Consider the following 24,915-nt stretch of genomic DNA (forward strand, 5'->3'; position numbering starts at 1 on the left):
CTACATCGTGCAACACCCAAAAAATACACTGCTGAAATTTATACTAGTAAAATGCTGTCTGCATTTTTATCTAATCAGATCCAAAATTTAAAAACTACTGCTACAGAATATCTAGAACATATATGCTTGTGGTACTTTTGTGCTCCATATTTTTAATCAAATTTGCTTTGGAACCATTTAAAAGTTACCAATAAGGAAAAAAGCTACTTTTGTGAATTTTTTCAAATAGTGTTGTTTTTTCCAAAGGAAGTTATGATCTGATCAGACTCACTGTAGTGTGAGATTAAGAATTTATTAGCAGCTGTTGATTTTGAAGTCCTATTGGCTTATTATCTATTTTAATAAAGATTTGTTCCTGACACAGCCTTTTTTCAAAGTTTGTTCTAAAAGAAAGAAGAGAAACAGTGTCCATTAGCTCCTTCCTTCTCTTAGAAGTTGCAAATTACCCAAAATGGAATTCTGCATCAGTAAAGATCCAATGTAAGAGTTTTGGAGGAGAACCAATCTTTTCTCACTTTATTGTGGAGCTCATCATAATCAGCATTTCAGTGGTCAGTTGTGGGTTGTATATGAAGGGTAAATATGTTAATAATTTATATGCTTCAGTGCATTTTAATAGTGAGATTCATGATGAACCTTGAAGTCATAGAGACACAGGGAAAGATTTAGGAAGTTGGACCAAACATTTAAAAAGCTGTAAGTAATAAGAGGAACAGCTTCAATTAAACTAAGAAGAGATTAATTAATGCTAAAGGCCACAGGGGTCAGCAGTAAGAAAATGCCTCAGAGAACAGAATGAGTGAAGAATGATGTGACAGGAAAATAAATTAATTTAAGTCAGAGGCCAGGAAAGCATTATTATTCAGTTTTGAGTCAAGGTCAGTATAAGATGAGTAAATTAAGAAGAAATTCCATGAGATCCATGAGAACTAAGTTAAGACACTCGTTAGCAAGCAAGAAAGAAATTAATAATGTTTATTGAGTGTTTACAATATGCCAGAAAACATACTTAAAGTAGTCCATAAATTATTATATTCAATTCTAGCAATACCTTCATGAAAAGAATGCTACTGTACAGTGGTAAACTGGCAAAACTTTAACAACTAACTCTCCAGGGGAAGGAGGCCTGATTTGTACTGTCTGACAATTTCTGTGGTGTAAATACCACACCATGCTCAATTTAAAACTACCACCATGGCATTAACTGACATGGAAACACCCTGAAAATTTTTAAATGGGCTCTTGCAAGCAGGCATGAACTAGCTCCAGCACACTACTACTGCTATGTCTGGTTTAAAAATGAAAACACTAACACAAATCATAAATACAGGCAAGGGTGGACTTAAATTTATGTAAAGCTTTTCTGATTCAAAGCTCCATGATATTTTTACTAAACCAGTCGTCAGGAAAAACAAAACAAAGCAAACAAAAAACTTGTCGTCTGGATGGCTTTGGGGAAGTCAATATTGTCCTAGTGCTGTGCCTGGGCTAGAAATTAAAATTAATTAAGAGCTTAAAAGGACCTGAGAAACCCAAGAGATGGAGTTAGAAGAATAAAATTATCTATCCTCTGGGCATCCAGAATGGAGCTTTTGAAACTTGCGTTACAACTTCTAGTTTAAAAATAACAATATGTATGTAGAGAAGATTTCCCTCTTCCTCTTCTTTAAAACACATAAAATAATTTAGGAGATCAATAAGAAAAAATGCTTGCCTTATCCTTGAAGAAACTAAGGAACTCCCTAAAGTTACCTATATGCAGTGAATTTTTAAAGGCAGAAAGAAAAGACACTAAGAAAGAATACATGGAGCTGAATATCTAAGAAAACTTTAGCAGAGTTGAATTTGACAAAATATTTAAAATTACATGGCAAGAAAAAAATCAAGACCATTTTATTTAGAAAAAAGTAATGGATATGTGGGCTGATGACAGGAGTAAAGGGGATTGGTTTTGGCACAGAAATGGCAGGTGAAATGAATCAAACAGGAAAGTCATATTTGCAGGAAACTATGTTAGCATGAGACTGAGAGAGAAAAAAAATTATATTTTGAAAAGTCCAAGAGCCACTAATTTGAGCTGGCTGCAAAGAAGTATAAAACCAAACAAATGAAAGCCTTGCCTCTTATTCACACCACACTCACATTTAGCTCACATCATATTCACATATACAGAGAATTCCTGTCTTGCACTCTTGCCTCTGCTTCACATATTACCTGTAAATAATTGGACCAGGACAAACATTGTATTCAATAATTACTAAAAAGGGACCAGATTGGAATTTGTATAATTGTACTAGAATAAGAAAAAAAGAGCAAAAGAATAGGATCAATAGATCAATACAAAATGTGGTTATTAGGAAATTATGATGAAACAGACAGGAACTGTTTTCTTTTACAGTGTAAAACAATTTTTATGGAATTCCAATATACCATACAGATAATGATTTATGTAGTAAATTGTTTTAAACCACATAAGAATGATGAGTACAACATGCAGGATAACAGCATGAACTGTTTAAAAAAAATAACAAGAAAATGGGTTTCATACAATGAGTCCAAATATTGACGTAAGGGTTGATATAAGACAATCTAATAACAGAGGAAGGGGTTAAAATATAAATGGACAGGATTAATGGGGGGAAAAAGTGAGGAGAGTAAAATGAAACGAACAGAAAGGCAAAATTGGAAACAACAAAAGAGAAAGTAGAACTTGCTATAAACATAGTAGATAAAAGAGAAGACTAGACCCAGAAGAGCAAGCAAAATGAGTTAGAAAGATAGAGCCAAAAAAATTTAGAGAGAATAGGCTGAAAAAGAAAAATCACACGATCATATCAATAGATGCACAAACACTTTTGACAAAATCCAGCACCCATTCATGTTAAAAATTTTAAGTACACAAAGAATAGAGTGGAACTTCAACTTGATAAAGAATATCTACAAAAAAACTACAGCTTACATCATACTTAAAGGTGAGAAACTTGAAGCCTTCCTACTAGGATCAGGTACAATGAGAGGATAACCCTCTCACCACTGCTTTTCAACATGATACTGGAAGTTTTAGCTAGTGCAATAAGACAAGAGAAGGAAATAAAAGGTATGCATATTGAGAAAGAAAAAAGAAAACAACCTTGTTCACAGATGACATGACCATCTATGTAGAAAATCTGAAAGAATCAACAAAACACCTCTTGGAACTTATAAGTGATTATAGCAAGGTTGCAGGATACATGGTTAATATACAGAAGTCAAGCATTTTCCTATATACAAGCAATGAACAAGTAAAATCTGAAAGTAAGATCACAATACCATTATATAGGACCCCCCAAAATGAAATACCTATGTATAAATCTAGAAAGGATGTACAAGATCTATATAAGGAAAACTACAAAATTCTGAAGAATGAAATCAAATAAGAACTAAATAAATGAAGAGAAATTCTATGCTCATGAGTAGAAACAGTCAATATTGTCAAGATGTCAGTTCTCCCCAACTTGATCTATAGATTCAATGCAATCCCAATTAAAATCTCAGCAAGTTATTTTGTGGATAGTGACAAATTGATTCTAATAGTTATATAGAGGGGCAAAAGACCTAGAATAGCCAAAACAAAATTGAAGGAGAAGAATGAGATTGGAGGACTGATACTACCGGACTTCACAACATTATAAAGTTACAGTAATCAGGACAGGGTGGCATTGGAGAAAGATTAGACAGATCAATGGAGCAGAATAAAGAGCCCACAAATAGACTTATGTTTATATATTTAACTGGTCATTGAAAAGGAGCAAAGACAATACAGTGGAGCCGAGACAGCCATTACAGTAAGTGGTGCTGGAGTAACTGGACATCCACATGCAAAAATTAATCCAGACACAAACTGACATCCTTCACAAAAACAAACTCAAAATGGATCACAGACTTCATTGCAAAATGCAAAACCATAAATCTCCTAGAAATTAGCATAGGAGAAAACCTAGATGACCTTGGATACGGTGATACCATTTTAGATACAATACCAAAGGCACATGTATGAAATAAATAATTGACATGGTGGACTCCATCAAAATTAAAAACTTCTGCTCTGTGAAAGACAATGGCAATTGAATGAAAAGCCAGGCCACAGACCAGAAGAAAATATTTGGAAAAATGATACTTTTATAATAAAGGACTATTATCCAAAATACACAAAAATCAACAATCAACTTAAAAATCAACAATGAAAAAGCAAAAAACTTAATTATAAAATAGGTCAGAAACTTTAAGAGATACCTCATCAAAGAAGATATACAGATGGCAAATAAACATATGAAAAGAGTCCCACATCATATGTCATCGGGAAAATGCAAATTTAAATGACAATGAGATATCATTACACACCTATTAGAATAGCCAAATCTAGGGCACTGACCATTCCCAATTTTTGGTGAGGATGTGGAACAACAGGAACTCTCATATATTGCTAATGGGAATGCAAAATAGTATAGCCAGGCTGGAAGAGAATTTGTTGGTTTCTTACAAAACTAAAGACTCTCACTATTATGATCCAGCAATAGTGCTCCTGGGTATTTAATGAAATGAGTTGAAAACATGTTTACAAAATACCTGGACATGGATGTTTACAAAAGCTTTCTCTATAATTGTCAAAACTCAGAAGCAAACAAGATATCCTTCAGTAGGTGAATGGATAAAACTGTGGTACATCCAGACAATGAAATATCATTCAGCACTAAAAAAAAAAAAAAGAGCTACAAAGCCATGAAAACACACAGAAGAACCTTAAATGCGTATTACTAGATGAAGTAAACCAACTTGAAAAGCTACATACTGTGTGATTCCAACTATATGACATTCTGGAAAAGACAAAACTATGGAGACAGTAAAAGATTATTGGTTGTCAAGGTTAGGGGATGGGGAGGGATGAATAGGTAGAGTACAGAGGAAGCTTATGTCAGTGAAATAGTCCCTATGATTTCCATCATAATGATACATGTCATTATACTTTGCCCAAACACATAGCATGTACAACATGTACAGTGAACTGTAAAGTAAACTATGGACTTTGAGTGATTATGATGTATCATTGTAGGTTGATCACTTATAACAAATGCACCACTCTGGTGGGGGATCTTGATAACGGGGAGGGTATGCATGTGTAAAGGCAAGGGATATATGAAAAATATCTGTACCTTCCTCTCCATCTTTCTGTTAACTTAAAACTGCTCTGAACAAAGTCTTAAAAAGCAATTTTAAATAAAAAGAGAACAAGTTATGAGAATAATTTTACAGTGAAGATGCCGTTTTAATCCAATAATCATAGTGATTACCAGTAATAGCACAAATTGAAGTCTTCCACCCCCAACAGGATGTAATGAGAAGAACAGCATCACTTGTGTGATTTCTTGCTGAATATTCATAACCCAAATCTAATCATGAGAAATCATCAGACACACACAAATTGAGGAACATTTCAGAAGATAAGTGGCCTGTAATCTTCAAAAGTGTCAGGATCATGAAATCAAAGAAATATTGAGAACTTTATCAGAAGACAGAAAGAAACCAAAGAGGCATGACAACTAAATGCCATGTATGATATGAACTGCCTTGTTTTTCTATAAAGGATGATATTGGGATAAGTGGCAAAATTTGAATGGGGTCTGAGGTAGATGTTTATAATCCATCAATGTTAATTTCCTGATTTTGATGGTGTGTTGTGGTTATATAGGAGAATATCTTTGTTTGAAGGAAATAAACACTAAATTATTTGGTTGTGGAATAAAATGACTTAGAGAGAAAATAAAAGAATGAAAGGAGTTGTTTCCAAGAAGAGATCAGAACAATGAGGGAAACAACTTAGAAGACAAAAAGAAATAAGTAATTTAACTTCATACAAATAAGCAAATAATCTGTTTACAGATACATACTCAAATGGTAAAATACAACATATACTAGGGAAAATATATTTGCAACTCATAATAAAACCCATAGGAAGAGACTCCATTTTCAGACATGGTAGAGAAGTTATTTGGAAAAACTTATGTTAAAACAATTTAAAATGCTGGAGAAAATATAAGCAACAGTTCCTTTAAAGTAATAAGGACAAGATGTCAGAACGAAATGTGACAGGAAGTAAACACCTAGGTCAGTAAGTAGAACAGCAGATCGTAAAGCTGCGCTTTCTATGAGAATATGTTTATAGGAGAGAACTTGCTTTTCAGCTTTGTTGCACTTCTGGGGTAAGAGGTATACAATTCAAGGCCAAAGATGTAGACTCCACATTCAAACATTAAACAGTTAAAACAAGTTGCTCATGCTATGGAACTGGAGAGAAAATTACCTTACTGTAAGCAAAACTAGAGGAATAAGGAAAGAAAATACATAAGTAATTAAAGGTAAAGAAAAAAATAACTGGCCCTCGCCAGAAAGAAGCTGGCCCTCGCCAATATTTTGAGCCAGATTAAAAATCTACAAGTGGGCTTCCCTGGTGGCGCAGTGGTTGAGAATCCGCCTGCCAATGCAGGGGATACGGGTTCGTGCCCCGGTCCGGGAAGATCCCACATGCCGCGGAGCAGCTGGGCCCGTGAGCCATGGCCGCTGGGCCTGCACATCCGGAGCCTGTGCCCCGCAACGGGAGAGGCCACAACAGTGAGAGGCCCGCATACCACAAAAAAAAAAAAAAAAAAAAAAAAAAAAAATCTACAAGTAACCCAGAGAACCCTAAGATTCAAGATAAAACTTGAAAGCAGTCAGACAAAAAGGAGCTAAATATCTTCAAAGGAGAAGCAGATTGCCAGCTGATTTCTCAGTAACAACAATCCATTCATAATCCAGGGGACAGAGAAATGTTCCTTGACGCGGCTGTCACTCTCACATTCTATACCCACAAAAATTAACCTTTTAACACAAAGCCAAAAATATCCTCAGATAAACAAAGCTGAAGATATCATCACCAGCATATATACTAATGAATATACTTATTTCATAACAAAGGCAAATGATCTCTAATTGAAAGTTGAAATGTAAGAAGGAATAGTGAAGAAAATGTAAAATGTGTGAATAAATCTGAACAAACAAGGAACATAGAAGGCAATGACAGGATAAGTCATGTGGGAGGGGAATAGCGTTAAAATATTCTGTGATACTTTTACAAACCAGCATCCAGGTAACGTTATAGATTAAGGGAACTCTTAAAAAGATATTTCACAGCAACAAATTTATAAAGGAATATGAGAATTTGACGAAGGCATTAAAAAGATCATGTATATGATGAAAAGAATGTAAGTGCGATTCAAACTACTGTAATCTTTTTTTATGAAATAAATGATTTAATTATCAATATTTCTAATCTTTTAAGTTACAGCACACTCAATAATATTAGTTTTACATTTTTTATTTCCTGTAAACTAATAGCAAGAATTAGAAGGGTTTTGGAGCTTTGACGAAAAAAAATTCTAAGGTAACAGAACAGTTTTAATTTTCCCCAATGATTATTAAGATGGTATTGCATGGTTTCAGCATGCAAAGACATTTTTATGGTCCCATATGAACCCACGAAAAGAGGACTTTCTGTACTGTTACTCCTAAAGAAGCCACTAACACAGGCTCACCATACTTTTCTTGTGCGTGTGAACAGCAGAAAGTAAATATTTTAACACTGAGGGCCACAAACAGCCTCTGCACCATATTCTTCCTCTTTTTCCTTTTTTTTTTTTTAAAAAAAAGCCAGGCTTAAAAACATATACAAATTATCTTTAGACCATGAGCTAAGAAGCCTTCTGAATTTAGCCCCTCAGCTTATTTCAAAAAATATTTAACAGACGCCAAAAATACAATTTACAAAAACTAAGTCAAGAAGGAAAGAGAACCTGAGTAGCCCTATAACCATTAAAGAAAATAAGTCAATAGCCCATGTTTCCCTATAATAAAACTATTGTATCAGAAGGTATTTTTAATGAATTCTAGACAACATTCATGAAAGCATTCATTACATATACAAATTATATAAAGTAATAGAAAAAGTGGTAATATTTCCTATCTCATTGTATGTGACTATCATAACTTTGATGTCTAAATACAATAAAACAGTTAAAAGAGTTAACAAAAGTAATTTTACTGAGTGAGATCTTGTATGAAAATGAATGATTTTATAAAAGTAGAAATTTTAAGCAAAGAAAGAGCAAGTAGAATACGATAATGTAAAGTTTTATATCATTATCAAGGTGAACTCTTTCCAAATCTGCAAGTTGAGTTCAAATAAGAAAAATCATTTAAGGTAATTGCTTGGATTAACATATTGAAGGGAAAATCAATAGTTCATTATATGCATACATATATTTGACAATATTTCATATTCACTTATGATTAAAAAACATAAAACACTAAGATTAAAAGGAAATCCCTTAGTCTGATAAAAATACCTTTAAAAACAAACTTAAGAAACTTCACAATTAATGATAAAATGTTGAACATTTTAAAAAGCTAAGAACAAAATAAAGAGGTCCCTCTCATATCATCTATTAAATATTCTATTGGAATTTTTAATCAATGCAGAAAGACAAGTAAAAAAAAATTATTTTTTCTTACTTGTCTTTCTGCATTGATTAAAAACTCCCATTAAAAACTCCCATTCACACTCCCACCATCAGATAGTCCTACAAACATCTGCTCCCTTTTGCAGCAAGACTCTAACGCTGCCTGTGTGTACTTGCTCCAATTTCTCTCTCTCCATTCCCTCTGAAATCCACTGCAATAAGAATTCTGGGCCCACCACAGCACTGAAACCATAAACACCAAATTCACCTCGAATCTCCATGAAACTAAAGTCAGTAGTCAAATCAGAACTCTCTACCTCCTTGACTTAGCAGCTTTTGACTCAGTTAACACACTCTACTCTCTAAACATTTTCTTCACCTGTCTTCTAAGACACCCCCAGCTCTTAGATTCCCTTGCAGTTCAAGGAATATTCATTCTCAGTTGTATATGTTGGTTTTTCTTCTTTCCTCCCACATCATCCTCCACCTCACACATGTCTGAATGTGAGTTTACTTCTCAATACAGCCCTATTTCCACTTCTCACTACATTCACGTTCTTAATATCTAACTGTCCCATGACTTTAAATACCAGCTATATGCTGATGGCTTCTAAGAGGTCCCATTTTAGTTTTCCTGAACTTGTATTTGGGCTAGCCAAAAAGTTCCTTAGGGTGTCTGTAACATCTTAATGGAAAAACCTGAACGAACTTTTTGGCCAACCCAATACAATCTCAAAACTCCATTTATATTAATACATCTGAAGATGAACTCGAGCTCTTACTCCTAATGCTCTCTAAATAAAAACAATCAATTTTTCAGTTGCTCAGGCCAAAATGTTTTGAGTCATCTGTAACAATGCTTCCTAACATCCATGCAGAAATACTACATAGATTTCTATTGTGCCAACTTTAAAGCCAGAAGTTAGACTGATATTTTTAAAACTTATTTCATATAACGTCAGTCTTCTGCTAAAAATTCTACAATATCTTCCATCTTAGAGTAAAAGTCAAAATCCAATGTCTTGTGTATTAGTTTCCTATTGCTACTGCAAAAATTATGACCAACTAAGTGACTTAAAACACCACAAATTTATTCTCTTGTAGTTCTGGAGGTCAGAAGTCTAAATGCAAGGTGTTGGCAGGGCTCTGCTCCTATTGAAGGCTTCAGATGAGACTGTTTCTTTGCTGTTTCCAGCTTCCAGAGAATGTCTGCATTCCTTGGCTCCTGTTTCTTTCCTTCATCTTCATCTTCATCCTTCATCTAACCTCTGGTTGCATTGTGACATCTCTTTTTTTCTGACTTTAACCCTCTTGTCTCACTCCTATAGAGACCCATGTGATCAAATGGGGATTTCATAGGAAATCCAGGGTATAATCTCCCCCATCTCAAGATCCTCAATTTAATTACAGCTGCAATAGTCTCTTTTTGCTATTTAAAATAACATATAATGAATTCTGAGAATTACGATGTGGATATCTTTGGGGCAATTATTTTGTCTACCACACTTTGTAGGACCTGGGCATTCTGTTATCTTTCTGCCCTTTCCCTTCTACCACCTGTCCCGTGCCCCCTTTGCTCTAGGCACATGTACCTCTCTGCCCTTTCTTGAATATTCATGAGGAATTTCCTGATTTAGAGCATTTGCAGTAACTATTTCTTCTTGATGCAAAAAATATTCCTCTAACTGCTGCTTAGTTACCCCTTTCACTTCCTCCAAATCTTTGGCTTAAATATCACCTACTCAGTAAGAAAGTACTGACTATCACCACCTGCTCTGCTCCATTCCTCAATATTACTCACCTTGCTTTCTCTCTTCTTTTCTGATAGTAACCTTAATCATCTAACATACCATAAGAGTAATATATTTATTATGTTTATCTTTAATTTTGTGCATTTCCCACTAAAAATGTGAGCTTCGTGACACAGAGTGTGTTGTCTTTTACTCAGGGGTGTGACCTGGTAACCTAGAGAGTGCCTGAAAAATAATCGGTGCTCCACACCTATTATGGATTTGGGAATGAAGCAATCAATAAGCAAAAAATAGATGACCTGAAGAAACAGTTGACAAAACACTTGAAAAACTTGTTCACAGAAATGAAGTTCATTGTTATTTAGGAAAATGCAAATTAAATCACCAGTTTTGAAAAGCAAATTCTAAAAATATCAAGCTTGGGTCTCTTTGTAGAATAGAAGAAATTCTTGTATACTGCCAGTGGGGGTAGGTATTGGTTAAGACTTAGGAAACTAAAATGTCAGTATTTGGAAAAATTGAAGCTAGGTACACACTAGAGATCAGCAATTTTATTCCTAATTGTATACTCTGAAGCTATTCAATGTACATAAGTATCAGGGTGCACGTACAGAAATGTTCACAGAAGCATTGTTAGTAAAGCCAAAGTAAGGGGAAGGGGCAACATCGGTATCTCCATTATTGATAGAATGTATAACTAAATCCAAACACATTCACATAAAGAGATCCTCTGCACAAAAATATGGTTTAATTTCATAAAACTATTTGAGCAAAGGAAGAAAGACACAAAAGAATATATGAACTGTGATTACACTCAATTTCAGAAACATTTAAAACTCCAGCATGTTGTTTATGAGTGGCTACATAGATGCTCAAACTATAAAGAAAGGCATTATTAACCCCAAATGAATCTTATTGCCACCTTTAGAAAGGAGAAATGATGTTGTTACTAACAGACCCACACAGAGAGTTGCTTAGGGGCCATGAGTTTTCCATTTCTTCACCTGGGTTGAGGTCACCCGATTTGATTTATATTTATCATTAACGTTTATATGTGTGTTTTATTCAACTTTCAGCATGTATTACATTTGAAAATGAAAAAAAATAATTAAAGGTCAATTAATAAGGCAAACTTATGGATCAAAAGAAAAAAACTAGATTATTAACAGAAAAATTGGTGAAAGATATAAACACTCATTTAAAGAAATGTGAAATGCTTTATACACATGAAGAAATGTTCATTCTCACTTAAAATAAGAGAGATATGTTTTCGCTTACAAGATTGAAAAGCTATTAAAAATGATGATAATACAGAGATTGGATACAATGGTGGAGAAATACATAACTTTCATACCTTGCTGTTGGCATGATAAATTCAAATTGCATCAGTGGAGAGCAATTTAGCAAATACCTATGAAAGTTTAAAATTTCCAAACTTTGCTTCAGCATTTCACTTCTAGCCATATTCCTAAAGGTATACCAGCACTCTGTGAAATAACATGTCATAGTATTATATTACTAAATTTTTTTTTAATGACTAAAGCTTCTTCAAAAGAAAAATGGTGAAACAAATTATGATACATCCACTGGAAAGAATACTATACAGCTACTTTTTTTTTGCCATATGCGGGCCTCTCACTGTTGTGGCCTCTCCCATCGCGGAGCACAGGCCCCGGATGCGCAGGCCCAGCGGCCATGGCTCACGGGCCCAGCCGCTCAGCGGCATGTGGGATCTTCCCGGATCGGGGCACGAACCCGTGTTCCCTGCATCAGCAGGCGGACTCTCAACCACTGTGCCATCAGGGAAGCCCACTACTATTTTTTTTAATGAAGGATATCTTTATGTCCTGAAATGGAATATGTCCTCAAGTTACATTTTTAACTAAAAACAAACCAACCATGTTTTATAACATGGCATAAGCTACACCACCATTTATTTAAAAACAAAATCATAAATACTTATTAAATAGTTCTATAATGTCTCTTGGAATACGTACAAAAATACAAAACAAAACAAAAACAAAACAGAACTGTTTTGCAGCTGTTTCTTAGGAGAAGAACTCTGGATGCCTGAGGATCCTGGTGGGAGTCTTAGTTTTAACTATACACCTTATTTTGCCTTTTAAATTTTATTCAAAGTGCATGCATTATCAATTCCACATATAAATTAAATAATAAACACATAACAACTACAAAAATAAATTTGACTTCTCTATGAAGTAGCAGAAACATTCCTGTTACCTCCACAATTTTAGTTTTGTACTGATACCATTCAGAAAAGAAAGTCAGCTAACTAGCCATCATTGTACTGCTTAAATAAGAATATAATTGCTTCTGGTGAAGCAACACATAATATTGATAAAATAAGAATATTACTATTAATAATGGTGCAATGAGGGGTAGTGATGGTTAGTATATACTCTGGAGTCATAATTTCTGGGCTAGAATCCCATCTCTATAAGTTACTTGATTGGTGCCCTTAGACACCTAATTTAGACAAGAAGGACATATTTTCCTTACTTGTAAATAAGAAACAATAAAAAAGGTTGTTGGACTATTAAGTAATAATAAATAAAATACATTTTAGAGGTATCATTATAAGGATATGTCAGGATGTTTCAGAATATTTTATATTATTTTTCCTTTAATTCTCACATCAAAAAAAAAACTATATGTGATAGTTTTTACACTGTTATTTTGCTTCCAGAAGTAAGTTAAATATTAGTAGTGAGCAAAGTGGTCTTTTTTAAACTTATTTCCTTCCTGTTGGTGATTTAAGTGGGAATACTCTCTTTGCTTAGTGATTATGTATGATGCTGGCTGTCAGCTTAATAGACAAATTTTTAATTTTAATTTTTACCAAGAGTGAGCTCACCTGTTGCAGACATTCACATCCTCTTTCTGTCCATATAATAACGTCCCATCTCCAGCTCTTCATCATTTCAAACTCTCTCTCACTCCTACTTATTTTATCTTATTGATAACATACCTATGAGAAACTGATGTGTTACTTCCTTCTGGGCTAAACCAAAGCCATCTGACTCCCATTTACGTCAGATTATTACAACAGCTCTCTCTCCTTGGCCCACACTGATCTCTGAATTGCTACAACTTTCTTCTTGATGACTGCATCACTCAACAGGATTAGTCATCAATTCTTTGGAATTTTGTTCTCTTTTGGCCTCTATAATAGTCCTAGTCTTGCCTCTCTGCCCCCCTCCCTTCTACTTCTACTTGGATGTTCTCTATCTCTGCCTTTATGTATTTGACTTACAATCATAGGTCATGTCCTTGACCTTTGCTTTATCTCTTTGTTGTCTCCTTTTGGAAGCTCAGCTCTTAGGAATGCATGTATTCAGTTAGTTCATGATTCACAACTCTATCCCTCTGCTCTGCTGGACTCAGGATAACCCAACACATGCAAACTAGATTTGGTGCTAAGCTTTTGATGCTGGTTTGTATATACTGACAGAATTGGTATTAAGGAAAATTGAAAAATTCAGTGGTCTTGGAGTTTTGGGGGGTATTTGGAAGACACAACACTGAACTGAGGAGTTCACTAATGGAATTTAAGCTAAACATCAGCCAAAATAGGAAATGTTCCTTTAGATAAAAGGCTATAATAGTACACATTCTCACAACTCAATTTCCTACTTGGTAAAACAATTTTAATCCTGGGCTGAGATTTAAGACCTTCATTTAAAATTCTAAATTTAATAGTTTTATGTAATCTATAAATGCTTAAAATATAGCTTTAAAAGTGAGGTTAGTGAAAGAATTTTACTAAAGAGAGAGTCTGAAATTTGCATAGAGTGCTTTTTGTCTTGTTGATTAGAGTTCTAAGGAGACAACCAAAGGTTTGTATATTATATCCCAACAAAATCACTGTTCCCTTCTCTAAACTTAGTCCATCTTCCTGGCAACTTCTATGTTTTCTTTATTTTAACTTTTATTTACAATTACCAGGAGCCATGGAATGCAGTTACCCAATTAGCAACACTATAATAATACCAACAATAACAATATTAATAATGATAATAAAAAATTAAGATTAAATAATATTCTTTGATAAAACAAAAGTAGAAATTTAACTACATTATGTGAATATTTAAGCATTCACTTCAGAAAATTTACTGAAGTGCTCCCTCCTTTTCTATTCATGCTTTCATAAGAAGCAACTGAGAATTTGAATATTTGAAAATATTCTAAGTATGAGACATTGATGAGCAAACATAATAACATACATCCACTTTCATTTTCTTTACTGAAAAGAACATTATTCTTTAGTACAAAATTTAATTGAATATATAATTGTACATTGTCTCCAAGAAAGAAAATAAGAGGGCTTTGGAAGAAATTCATAATACCATAATAATAATTTCCCATGCTTTATGGCCATTACACACTCACCTGTTACTGATAAATTATATTAAGATATTTTTTGCAGAACAAATTTTTATGACATTTCAATACATTTTTCATCTACAGAGATTTCTCTCGAGCTTTACCTAAAAGTCTGGATCAATTTTCACATAATCTTCATTCAGAGATGATTGTATTTCTTAAAAGTTCTATATTTGAAAACTGATGGGTTAAATTGTAGATTTAGTATTTTTGAACTTTAATATTTTTAAATAATAGGTAACGTTTTTAAGAGCTTATTTGTCACAGAAAAATTCTTTGAGTTGTTTTATTATTATTATCATCAAATCCTTTCATCTACTTCCAACTATTACTACTCTATGTGAATTAATTGGCCTAAAACCACAGAAATAATACTTTTTAGAAAAAAAATTCATCATTATCTCTTATCTAAAACATAATCCAATAAAAATAAATTCAAGGGACATAACATAGAGAGGTAGATTTTAAAAGATGCTGTGTGACAAACTGAAGAAGCAGGAAAAAGAGATGAAGAAGCCTTCTGTGTGGAGGGGATTATAAAATGGTGAGTACAAGAGAGGAATATAAAAAAATAAGACTATGATGGGAAAGAAAAGATGGAAACAGCATCGTTGGGTCACTAATTCAAGAGTGAACAAAGAGTGGAAAGGTGGACTTCCCATAAATCACTAGAGTACAGTAAGGGCAGTGAGTGTGGTAAATGTGTTTAGGTGGTGTGGGTGTACTGTTGTTTCATGAAGGTTATGCAGTGATAACGCATTATGTAAATAACTTCATGAAAGAGTTTAGTAAACATACGTTATCACTACTACCAGTAAGAACTTTTAAGTAAAAGAATGATTGTAGTTATTTATATATGAGTATCCCATACTTAATTCCATTTATCTTTTTAAAAAGAGTTCAAGATTTGACACTTTGCTTGAAAATGCTAACAAGAAGTCTATTTCCCATTAGTTTAAACTGGAAAAAATAGAATGCTTACACATTAAACCCAAATTCAAAACTAATTTCCTAAAAAAGTAACTAAAACGTAGTAAAATCTCTCTATATGAATAACACGCTATAATGTTAGTATAGAAAACTCTTAAACCAGTGTTACTTGATCACTTACAGGTTAACATGAATTAGCAAGGCTTCCCGAAGGGCTTACAAAATCCTAGATGCACATTATTTTTAACAGCCTCTGTTAGTTTCAAAACATCTATGGGTGGTTCTGATGTTCTAACAAGTGTATCTTGAATGCAGCTTAAGATCTTCCTGAATACTGTTTTGTTAAAATGTTATAGTGAGCTTTGAGGAGGTGAGCATATTTTTCCAATATAACCTCTGGCTGAAACGTTGAGAGATACAGACATTGTATGCATTCTGAAAGTTAAAAACCAAGAGGTGGTGTCCCTGGAAAACATTATCAGGGCTCTGCAGGACATGCCTATATTTAAAAATGCTTTAATTATCTCTTGTTTGAGGATTAGTATAAAAAGTCTTTATAAATTCTAATTCAGGATCATCATTTTTTTTGTTATGGTCTTTACCTATCAGGGAAATAATGTCTATATTCACCCCAAAAGTCCAAATGTCTCCTCATCAGGAAGGTCTTTATTAATCATTTAATCTAAAGGACTTTCTGTTGATGTCTATCAAATCATCCTGATTTATTTTCTTTTAGGACATTCTCTAACTAAAATCACTCACTGTATTAATTTGTTTTGTGCTCAGTCCTTTTATGGTTGTCATCAATAGGGTTCAAATAGAAAATAACTATATACCAAGCCCTCTCCTACTCCCATCTCACCACTAAAGCAGGCCTGTGTGTGTGTGTGTGTGTGTGTGTGTGTGTGTGTGTGTGTGTTTTATGTAGATTCTCTTCATCATGCTTGTATGCAAAAAAAGTCACCTGGAAACTTTTAGTCTCAACAACATTACAGTTTTTAAAAGGTCCCAGAGACTGTTCCCAGCTCTCTAAACTTTAATAAAACATAAAGTTCTTCCAAGAGTTCACTTGAGACTTCCTTCCCCTGTAGGAAAACTGCAGTGGGGAAGTCAGGACAGCTTCTTCTATCTTAGTTCCAACTACTCCTTCCCCTGTTGCAACCAGGTTTGACTTGATTGTATCCATATTATTAAGGGCAAAACTCATACAGTCTAATATGGTGGGCACAGTGGGTATTGCCAGACTTTGTGAATGTTTAAAGTCAAGTTATTCTCTCATGAATAATGTTTTTTCAGTTTCTGGAAGATATCTCTTCTAGAAATTTCCAAGAATCACTTCATTATAAAGCATTGTGCATTAAAAAACTCTTCTGAAGAAATAAATAAATAAATAAATAAGAACTTGTCTCTCCAGTTTCAACATTTAATGACACTCAGATTCGTGTAATACGAATCCCCAAACTATTTTATTTCTACCTATTTACAAGTACTGCAGAAATGAAACATGGCAATATTTGGCACTTACTGTTTTGTTTGAGGCTTTCGGGGTCTATGCTGTGTCTGAGACAAAAAGAGTCCCATAACTTCCTGTTATCCTTACTTATTATTGTCTCCTCTTAAAGGCAGACATTTTGTGAGTAGAGAAATTATATTTTCACCACAGTACTTAATATCAGAGTAGTACCTGAGTAGTAACAGGTCTTCTAGATATTTGTTGACAGAATGAATAAATAATTCATTCATAGTGGGTGTGTGCAGCTCACAAGTCTACAGAGAAGAATGACCTAGAGACTGGAGCCAATATATATGCTTTAAGGATTAGACAGAATATGAATAGGAAAGCAGGTCTTGAGAGAAATCCAAGTTAGGGAAAGCAAATTCTTACAGCAACTCTGAAGGGAAGAAACATGATGATAATTGAGAGCATATTCAGAAACAAGAACCCAGAAAGAAGTAAAATAAAGACTGAGCTGTTTAGGAAATATAAAAGGCTCTGGCAAACTAAGGAAGTTGAGGACAGGGCTTCTCAGTCTCAGCACTATTGACATGTAGGACGGGAGGTCTGCCCTATACATTGTAGGATTTTTAGCAGCATCCCTGGTCCCTGCCAACTTGAAGCCAGTAGCAACCCCCTCTACCTAGTTGTGAAAACAAAGAATGTCTCCATATATAGATGAATTGCCCCTGGATGGCAAAATAACCCCTAGTTAGAATCATTAATTTAGGGTATTTTGAACTCATCATGCTCATTAAGGGGCCATGAGGACAAATAAGACAGTATTAAAGGTATAGAGTTGAGATAGACCAGAAAACCATATGGCTCATTCTATCATTTTCAGTCATGGAACAGGTTAGAGTCAGAAAATGAAGTATTTAATAGTGAATTGAAATATTGAAAAGTCAAGTGACTAGCAAGATAATTGTGCAAATAAAAGCAGTTGTTTCCAAAGAGAAAATCCTGTTAGGGACAGGGAGAAAGTTTCTATTGGCTACTCAGGAAGGGGGATGAAGGTTCATATTGGGTTATAAACTATGGGAGGACAAAGCCATGGTAGACTATGGGGAACCATGTATCCCTTGGTAGAGGTGAGCTTAAGTAATCATCTAAGGACAGAAGAACTATAAATACCTATAGTATTCTTAATCTGCTAAAATAGAGAGCACCATTATTGCTCTAGCTCTTTGAAGCCATCAATTCTTCAGGAAAAGGGATATGAAATTAAGAAATAATTAAACGTGGTTTCTGTTTTTCAAGAATGCTAAACAACTGAGAAGCCAACAAGACTTACAGACAACAATATCATATGATATCGATTATACCTGGAATCTAAAACATGATACAAATTAACTTATATATGAAACAGAAATAGACTCACAGACATTGAAAAAAAAAAATCTTATGGTTACCAAAGGGGAAAAGAGGAGGGGAGGGATAAATTAGGAGTTAGGGATTAACATATACACAATACTATATATAAAATAGATAACCAACAAGGACCTACTGTATAGCACAGGGAATTATACTCAATATTTTGTAATAACCTATAAAGGAAAAGAATCTGAAAAAGAATATCTATATATGTATTATATATATGTATAACTGAATCACTTTGCTGTACACCTGAAACTAACACATTATACATCAACTATAATTCAATTTTTTAAAAAAGAACCTATCATTGGGAAAAAAAAAAGAATCTATGTGTCAAATGTATTCTGCATTTAGAGAAGGATATCAGTGAGGTACTATAAGGTCTGAATGGCCTGGAGGCCCCAAGAATCTCTTTCATGTCTGCAGATGGTACATGTTTTCATTATACCAAGAAGATATAGACAGTTGCCCTGATTATTTATTAAAATTATTATTATGTTTTTACTTCCTGGAGTAAATTATTTTACTATGCTGACTCAGAATCAGGTTTATCATTGTTCAATTACGTTATTAATTTTTTGGTGTTTTTTCTTAATCTCTGGTTTTGATGAAAAATCTATTTGTAACATGTTTTTCTCCACTTGAGAATAATTATTATATAAAGTGCAAAGTTTGTACAGTAAATAAAATTAGTAATTCACTTAGAACTGTATGTTTGTTACAGCTAAAAGTAAATTCAAGAATATCTAGTTTATTGTCATTATTTATTTGAATATTTGGAAGCCTAAAATTTTGAAATTATCTAGGCAACTGAATCAGGCAATGGGAACCTGTGATAAGAAGCTACATGTAAAAGGACATTAATAAAAATAGCTTATAATCGCAATGTTTCTCAAAACTTAAATTGGTAAATTTAAAGATGTTTATAGAAGGTTGAGATATGAAAGCAACATAGAGCAAAAGTAGATACTTGAAGTTCACGTTTTAAACCTCTTGCTTTGGAAGGTAAAGAAAGGTTAGCAGGCATTGTCTTATATAGGAAATTTCTTAAAGGTCAATATTCTGATTATCTCACTGAAAAGAAAAAAAAGAACTTACACCAAATATATTTTGGTTTAGAATACATTTGATTGAATGATTTAGAGGAAAATATTTTTTTGCTCATTGAGAGATGAACAAAGAAATGCTTTGAGTTCACTGCTGGTTAGGTAGTTTCTTCATAATAGCCATGGCAGTGACTAGCTTTCTAGTCAGTCAGCCGCAAGCTTTCTTTCTCTTTTTCTCTTTCTGTCTCTCTTTATTTCTTCTTTTTCTTTTTAATTTTTAAATTTAAAAAAATTTTTTAACATCTTTATTGGAGTATAACTGTTTTACAATGGTGTGTTAGTTTCTGCTTTACAACAAAGTGAATCAGTTATACGTATACATATGTTCCCATATCTCTTCCCTCTTGCATCACCCTCCCTCCTACCCTCTCTATCCCAGCCCTCTAGGTGGTCACAAAGCACAAAGGTGATATCCCTGTGATCTTTATTTCTTATTCTTTTTTTTATATATAAATGGGTTTTAAAATGCTCAAAACACTTCACATTTATAATGTAATCATATAAAAATTATATATGTAAGTACATTAAATATATGTATATATAAAACAACTGACATGATCATACTATAGATGAGAAAAGGAAGGCCAAGAGAAGTTAATTGATTTAACCACTGAAAGCAAAAACAGTGGCAGAAGCAAGTTTACATATAGGTATTCTGATTGGCAGTTATATGCTTTTCCTAAGCTTTCCTCCGCTGTAATCCTATGAGAAGTAAGGGGATTTTCTCTTTGCTTCAACCCCTTAAGCAGTAATGGGCTTTTATCTAAGAAATTATATGCCATCCATTCTTTGTAGGATTTATTGGCTAACCGTTTGGTATTTAAAAAATTTTCCCCCTCTTCATGCACATGCTTTTCAGTCTTGTCCTCACTCAACCAGTGTAATTCTCTCCATTGTTCCTACTCTGAGCTCCCACCATGTTTTCCACAGCAATGGAGAGTTTATCACTGTCTTCCCATAAGTCTAGTAATTGGGACATGTATTACTCCTACCTGTGAACTAACCTAGAGACATTGAATCTCTTAGCATCAATATCACATGCCTAATTTAAATGAAGTAAAAACTGAAAGTAGAATTTCTGAAAGGATGAATATGTAATAAATTTATTATAAGTAATGTTGGAAAGAATATCCAGGGAATTTAAAATTTTTTATACTTCAGGAAGAAAATATATCTTAGCCCCCAATTATATTCATTAAAATGCATGTTTATAAAAATATTCTATATCTCATAATTGTCTTTTTGCATATACAAATCTATGTTTAAAAAACCTGTATGTTTACTTCTAAAATAAGATATTTAATTGTATAAGTAATTAATGCAATATAAATACTTAATAAAAAGTAACACACATATGTACTACAGACAAGGGAAATTTAAAAATAACTGTTTCACAGGTCATGACATGAATAAATGATAGAAATACAAAATTGACTTGAAATACAAGAGAAAAAACAGATGCTTTGTGTATTAGAAGTAAACTCAGAGCTAGAGCATCTAATATATGTCTGTTGATCTGGTAGTTCAGGACATACTTATAGAAGAAACTGGTGAACACATTCCATAAATTCCTTATGCCTCTCCTCATTAAAGAGTTTTCTGGCTTGCTTTTATAGAGCAGAGTAAGGAAGAATAAAATTTGAGTTGCATATCAAGATGCATGTGTCTTAAGTATTTACCAGCTTTAATAGCCCACAGTAATTTAAACTCTACATTAGTTTTCCCTACCAAAGAGCTAAGTGGTACCAGATGACTCTGGGAATTCAGTTCAATACAACTCAGGTTAATTCAACCAACTAAATATTAAAATCTAGTCTAAGAGCTAGAAACAAAGAGAGATACGAAGTAAAGTTCTTGATTTCAAGTTATGAAGTAAAGTTCTTGATTTCAAGTTACTGATATTCTTTGGGGAAAGAACAAATGAAAGTACATAGGAGTACCTTGAGTATCACAACAGAGTACATAATGCAATGATAATTCAATTTACCAACATTTATTAAATCCTCATTAAGGACTAAGTGAAGGAAAATCTATGCAAATAAACAAATAACCGCTATGTCCAGGAAGAGCCAAATGAAACTATCTATAGTTTCTATGGCTCAGATTTCAGTTATTATATTTTATATTATATTTTATTATAGTTATGTGGTTGGTTTCATAAACTGAAAGTTGCCTATTGCAGCAACCATAAAATTTACCTCAACCCTCTGAGCTCAGGAATTCTATCAGATGACCCTGTGGTAAGTCCACTACTGCATGCTTTCTGGTAAAATTGCTTAGGTTGCTGGCTTTTTTATTCTCCTTACAGTCAATATGACATTTAACCTTTAATGCCATCTTTCTCATACTGCCAGACATTTTTAGAAAAAACTGAAATAACTGCAACATGAAAAAAACATACCAAAGTGTTTTAAAAATCAATGAACATGTATTTTCTCAAAAATAGTCCTTAGAAGACAAAAACTTTAAAAGCCCAGTTTTAATTATGTGAAAGAAGCTATTAAAGTTGAAGTTGATGCAAAAGTCGCCAAGACAATCATGGATCTATCATAATTTTGTACTGTTGACATGTGATATATGAACATGTGATTATATCTGTTTTCCTTTTGTGTGTTTAACTGTTTTCTTTGATATAGTTTCATAAACTGTCCATAAAAATAACACTATTAAAATGATTTTTTTCTTTAAGATACTACCTAATTTTCGATTAGATTCAGATAGTGCCAAGAAAGAAATCTGGAAATTAATACAATCTAGTGTATAAAAGCATACATTGTAACTTTTATGTCGTACTTGTCCTTCCAGTCCTAACCAAAGCTCATTTTCCTCATTATATTTTATAATTGAATAGCATGAAATCTCCTTATGTCATCATATCCCGACTAAAAAAGTAGTTTACTAAAAAGTAGTAAACTACTTTTTCCTGCTTGTCTTCCCATTTATTCTTCCCTTATTTAAATGTACCCATGGTAGGACTTTAGAAAAATAAGTAACGCTCATATCTGGAATAAGTTTTCTTATAAGTAAGCATTTTTTGGACCTTAGGTCATCTTTTTAATGACATTTGTTTTCTCATTCTGTAGAATATTAAACAACTTTAAAATATATCTTTTCCTCCTCACTGAAGTCAACGGCAATGTGAAATATATATAGGTATATATATATAGGTATTATATACATGCATTGCTATTTTAAATACTAGATTGCCAGATAGTTTTCTCATGATCACTGATTTCTAACTACAAATTCTGAAATTGCAATTTTTAGTACCTCTTTAATACATGAGGTAGTAGGAAGAATTAATTCTAGTAAATGAATTCATACATTTATAATGCGATATTCATTACATAGTTTTTCAAATTATAATTTGTATTCCATAAACAAAAACTGCTTTAGGGATATTTAGAGAATCAAATTTGTAAGAATGGCAATCTTGATAACCTTCAAGATTGATAACCTTGATAACCTTCCAATTTTCTTTATGAGACATATGAAAAACTAAAATGTAAATATTTACCATTTCAACACAGACTTACCTTGCCTACGTATTGATAATCAGATCCTGTATATTCCTCCAGTAAGAAAAATTGATTCCACATCCAACCACGCTTTTGACGGTGCAGAATTTTGCCATCGCTTCTAGGTACGCGTGCACCTAAAATTCTTTTCTGGAGCACAGAAGTCCTTCTGAACATTATCTCTGGAGAACAGAAATGTGGCAGGCATACCCAGAGTAGAAACAGTAGCAAAAATTGATATATTGTCATAGTTCACTTCTTGACAATTCCCAACGTGGATGACGAAAAAGCAGTCCTATATTATTGGGTTGAATTTTACTGTGTTTCAACTGGTTTCCAGCATTTCATCAATGTTTTGGACATGTTTCCAAAAGCTTCAAACAAATAAACAAACAAACAAACAAAAGTCAGTTGACAACATTATGAATGTTACCTGTCACTTTAAATTTAACATGACAAATATTAATTAATAATAGTAACCAAAATATTTGCTTCCCCTCTTTTACATAAAATAATTATTAGTTTGGAAGCATTACTTACCTAGTAACATGTCTACAATTTAAGAAAAGATAATTGTAAATAATTTCTTTCAAACAAATTCTAAAGAAAGGACATATTTAGCTTTTATTTCTTTTTTTCTTTTGGCACTTTACCAGTTTTCAGGAATTATAACCCCTAAGTGGAGTAGTTAATTTTGCACGTCAACATTTCCAGAGTAACTTAACATAATTAAAAATTTGAAAATAAAAGTGATTTTAATAAACTACAGGAATTATGCATCTGTCATGCAGTGTAATGATATTTAAATGCTTTTTAAACAGCAGCACAGTTTCTTCAAATTTAATCCAGCGCAAAGGTAAAAGTAGGGCTTCTCTGGTGGCGCAGTGGTTGAGAGTCCGCCTGCCGATGCAGGGGACGCGGGTTCGTGCCCCGGTCCGGGAAGATCCCACGTGCCGCGGAGCGGCTGGGCCCGTGAGCCATGGCCGCTGAGCCTGCGCGTCCGGAGCCTGTGCTCCGCAACGGGAGAGGCCACAACGGTGAGAGGCCCGCGTACCACAAAACAACAACAACAAAAAAGGTAAAAGTAAAGCCAAAAACAAAACCAAAAAAACTTAATGTCTTCAGCTGAAGGCCTCTCCTCTCTCCCCTCTTAGGTTGTTCTGTGGAACACCTAGCGCTTCATAGAGTAGAAAAAAAAATCACTACTACTGTAAATAAACATATGACATAATTTACACTATTGTGTAGAAGGATTTCATCATGTTGTCAGCTATACCTTTGATACATTTGCACAATGTGTTCACTTCTGACCTCCTCCCTGCCCCTGTGCTGACCTAGAACTCCATGATGCCCCAGGCTCCTCACTGGTCTCCACCTGCAATTATTCTTCCCAACAATGTATCCGAGGTAATCCCACTAAAATGTAAATCAGATCATGTCACTTCTTGGCACAAAACACTCTGATGGCTTCTTACTCACTTTGATTAAACCTAGCATCTCACAAATACCTACAATTCTGTATTCCATTTCATGACAGCTGGTCACTTCTCTGACTTCATGTTATACTTCAATCCCCCAGGCCACTCCTCAAAACTGACTCCTTTCCAGCCAGTGTCCTTCTTGCTTCAGCCTGCAACACACTTCATATGCTCCTCTCTTCAGCCAGGACCGCTTTACTTCTTCTTCCTTCCACCTGGAAGGCTTTTCCGTGTAGTTATCCACATAGGTAGATCCCCTGCTTCCTTCCGTTATTTCTTGAAACCTCCCCTAATTTGCATATCCCAATACACTACATGTGTTTTA

The 24,915-nt window shown here is 33.8% G+C and overlaps 1 protein-coding gene across 1 annotated transcript in view; it reads right to left on the reverse strand.

Annotated features, from left to right (window-relative positions):
• LOC131755313 (cadherin-10) overlaps positions 1-24,915 on the reverse strand; it is a 192,841-nt gene that overhangs the window by 94,620 nt on the left and 73,306 nt on the right. The window contains exon 2 of the mRNA XM_067030827.1: positions 23,131-23,486. Within this exon, the coding sequence (XP_066886928.1) occupies positions 23,131-23,361 (231 nt within the window). The 5' untranslated portion in view covers positions 23,362-23,486. The remainder of the gene's footprint in view (positions 1-23,130; positions 23,487-24,915) is intronic.

This window comes from Kogia breviceps, chromosome 4 (assembly GCF_026419965.1).
Source record: "Kogia breviceps isolate mKogBre1 chromosome 4, mKogBre1 haplotype 1, whole genome shotgun sequence".
Lineage (NCBI taxonomy): Eukaryota > Metazoa > Chordata > Mammalia > Artiodactyla > Physeteridae > Kogia > Kogia breviceps.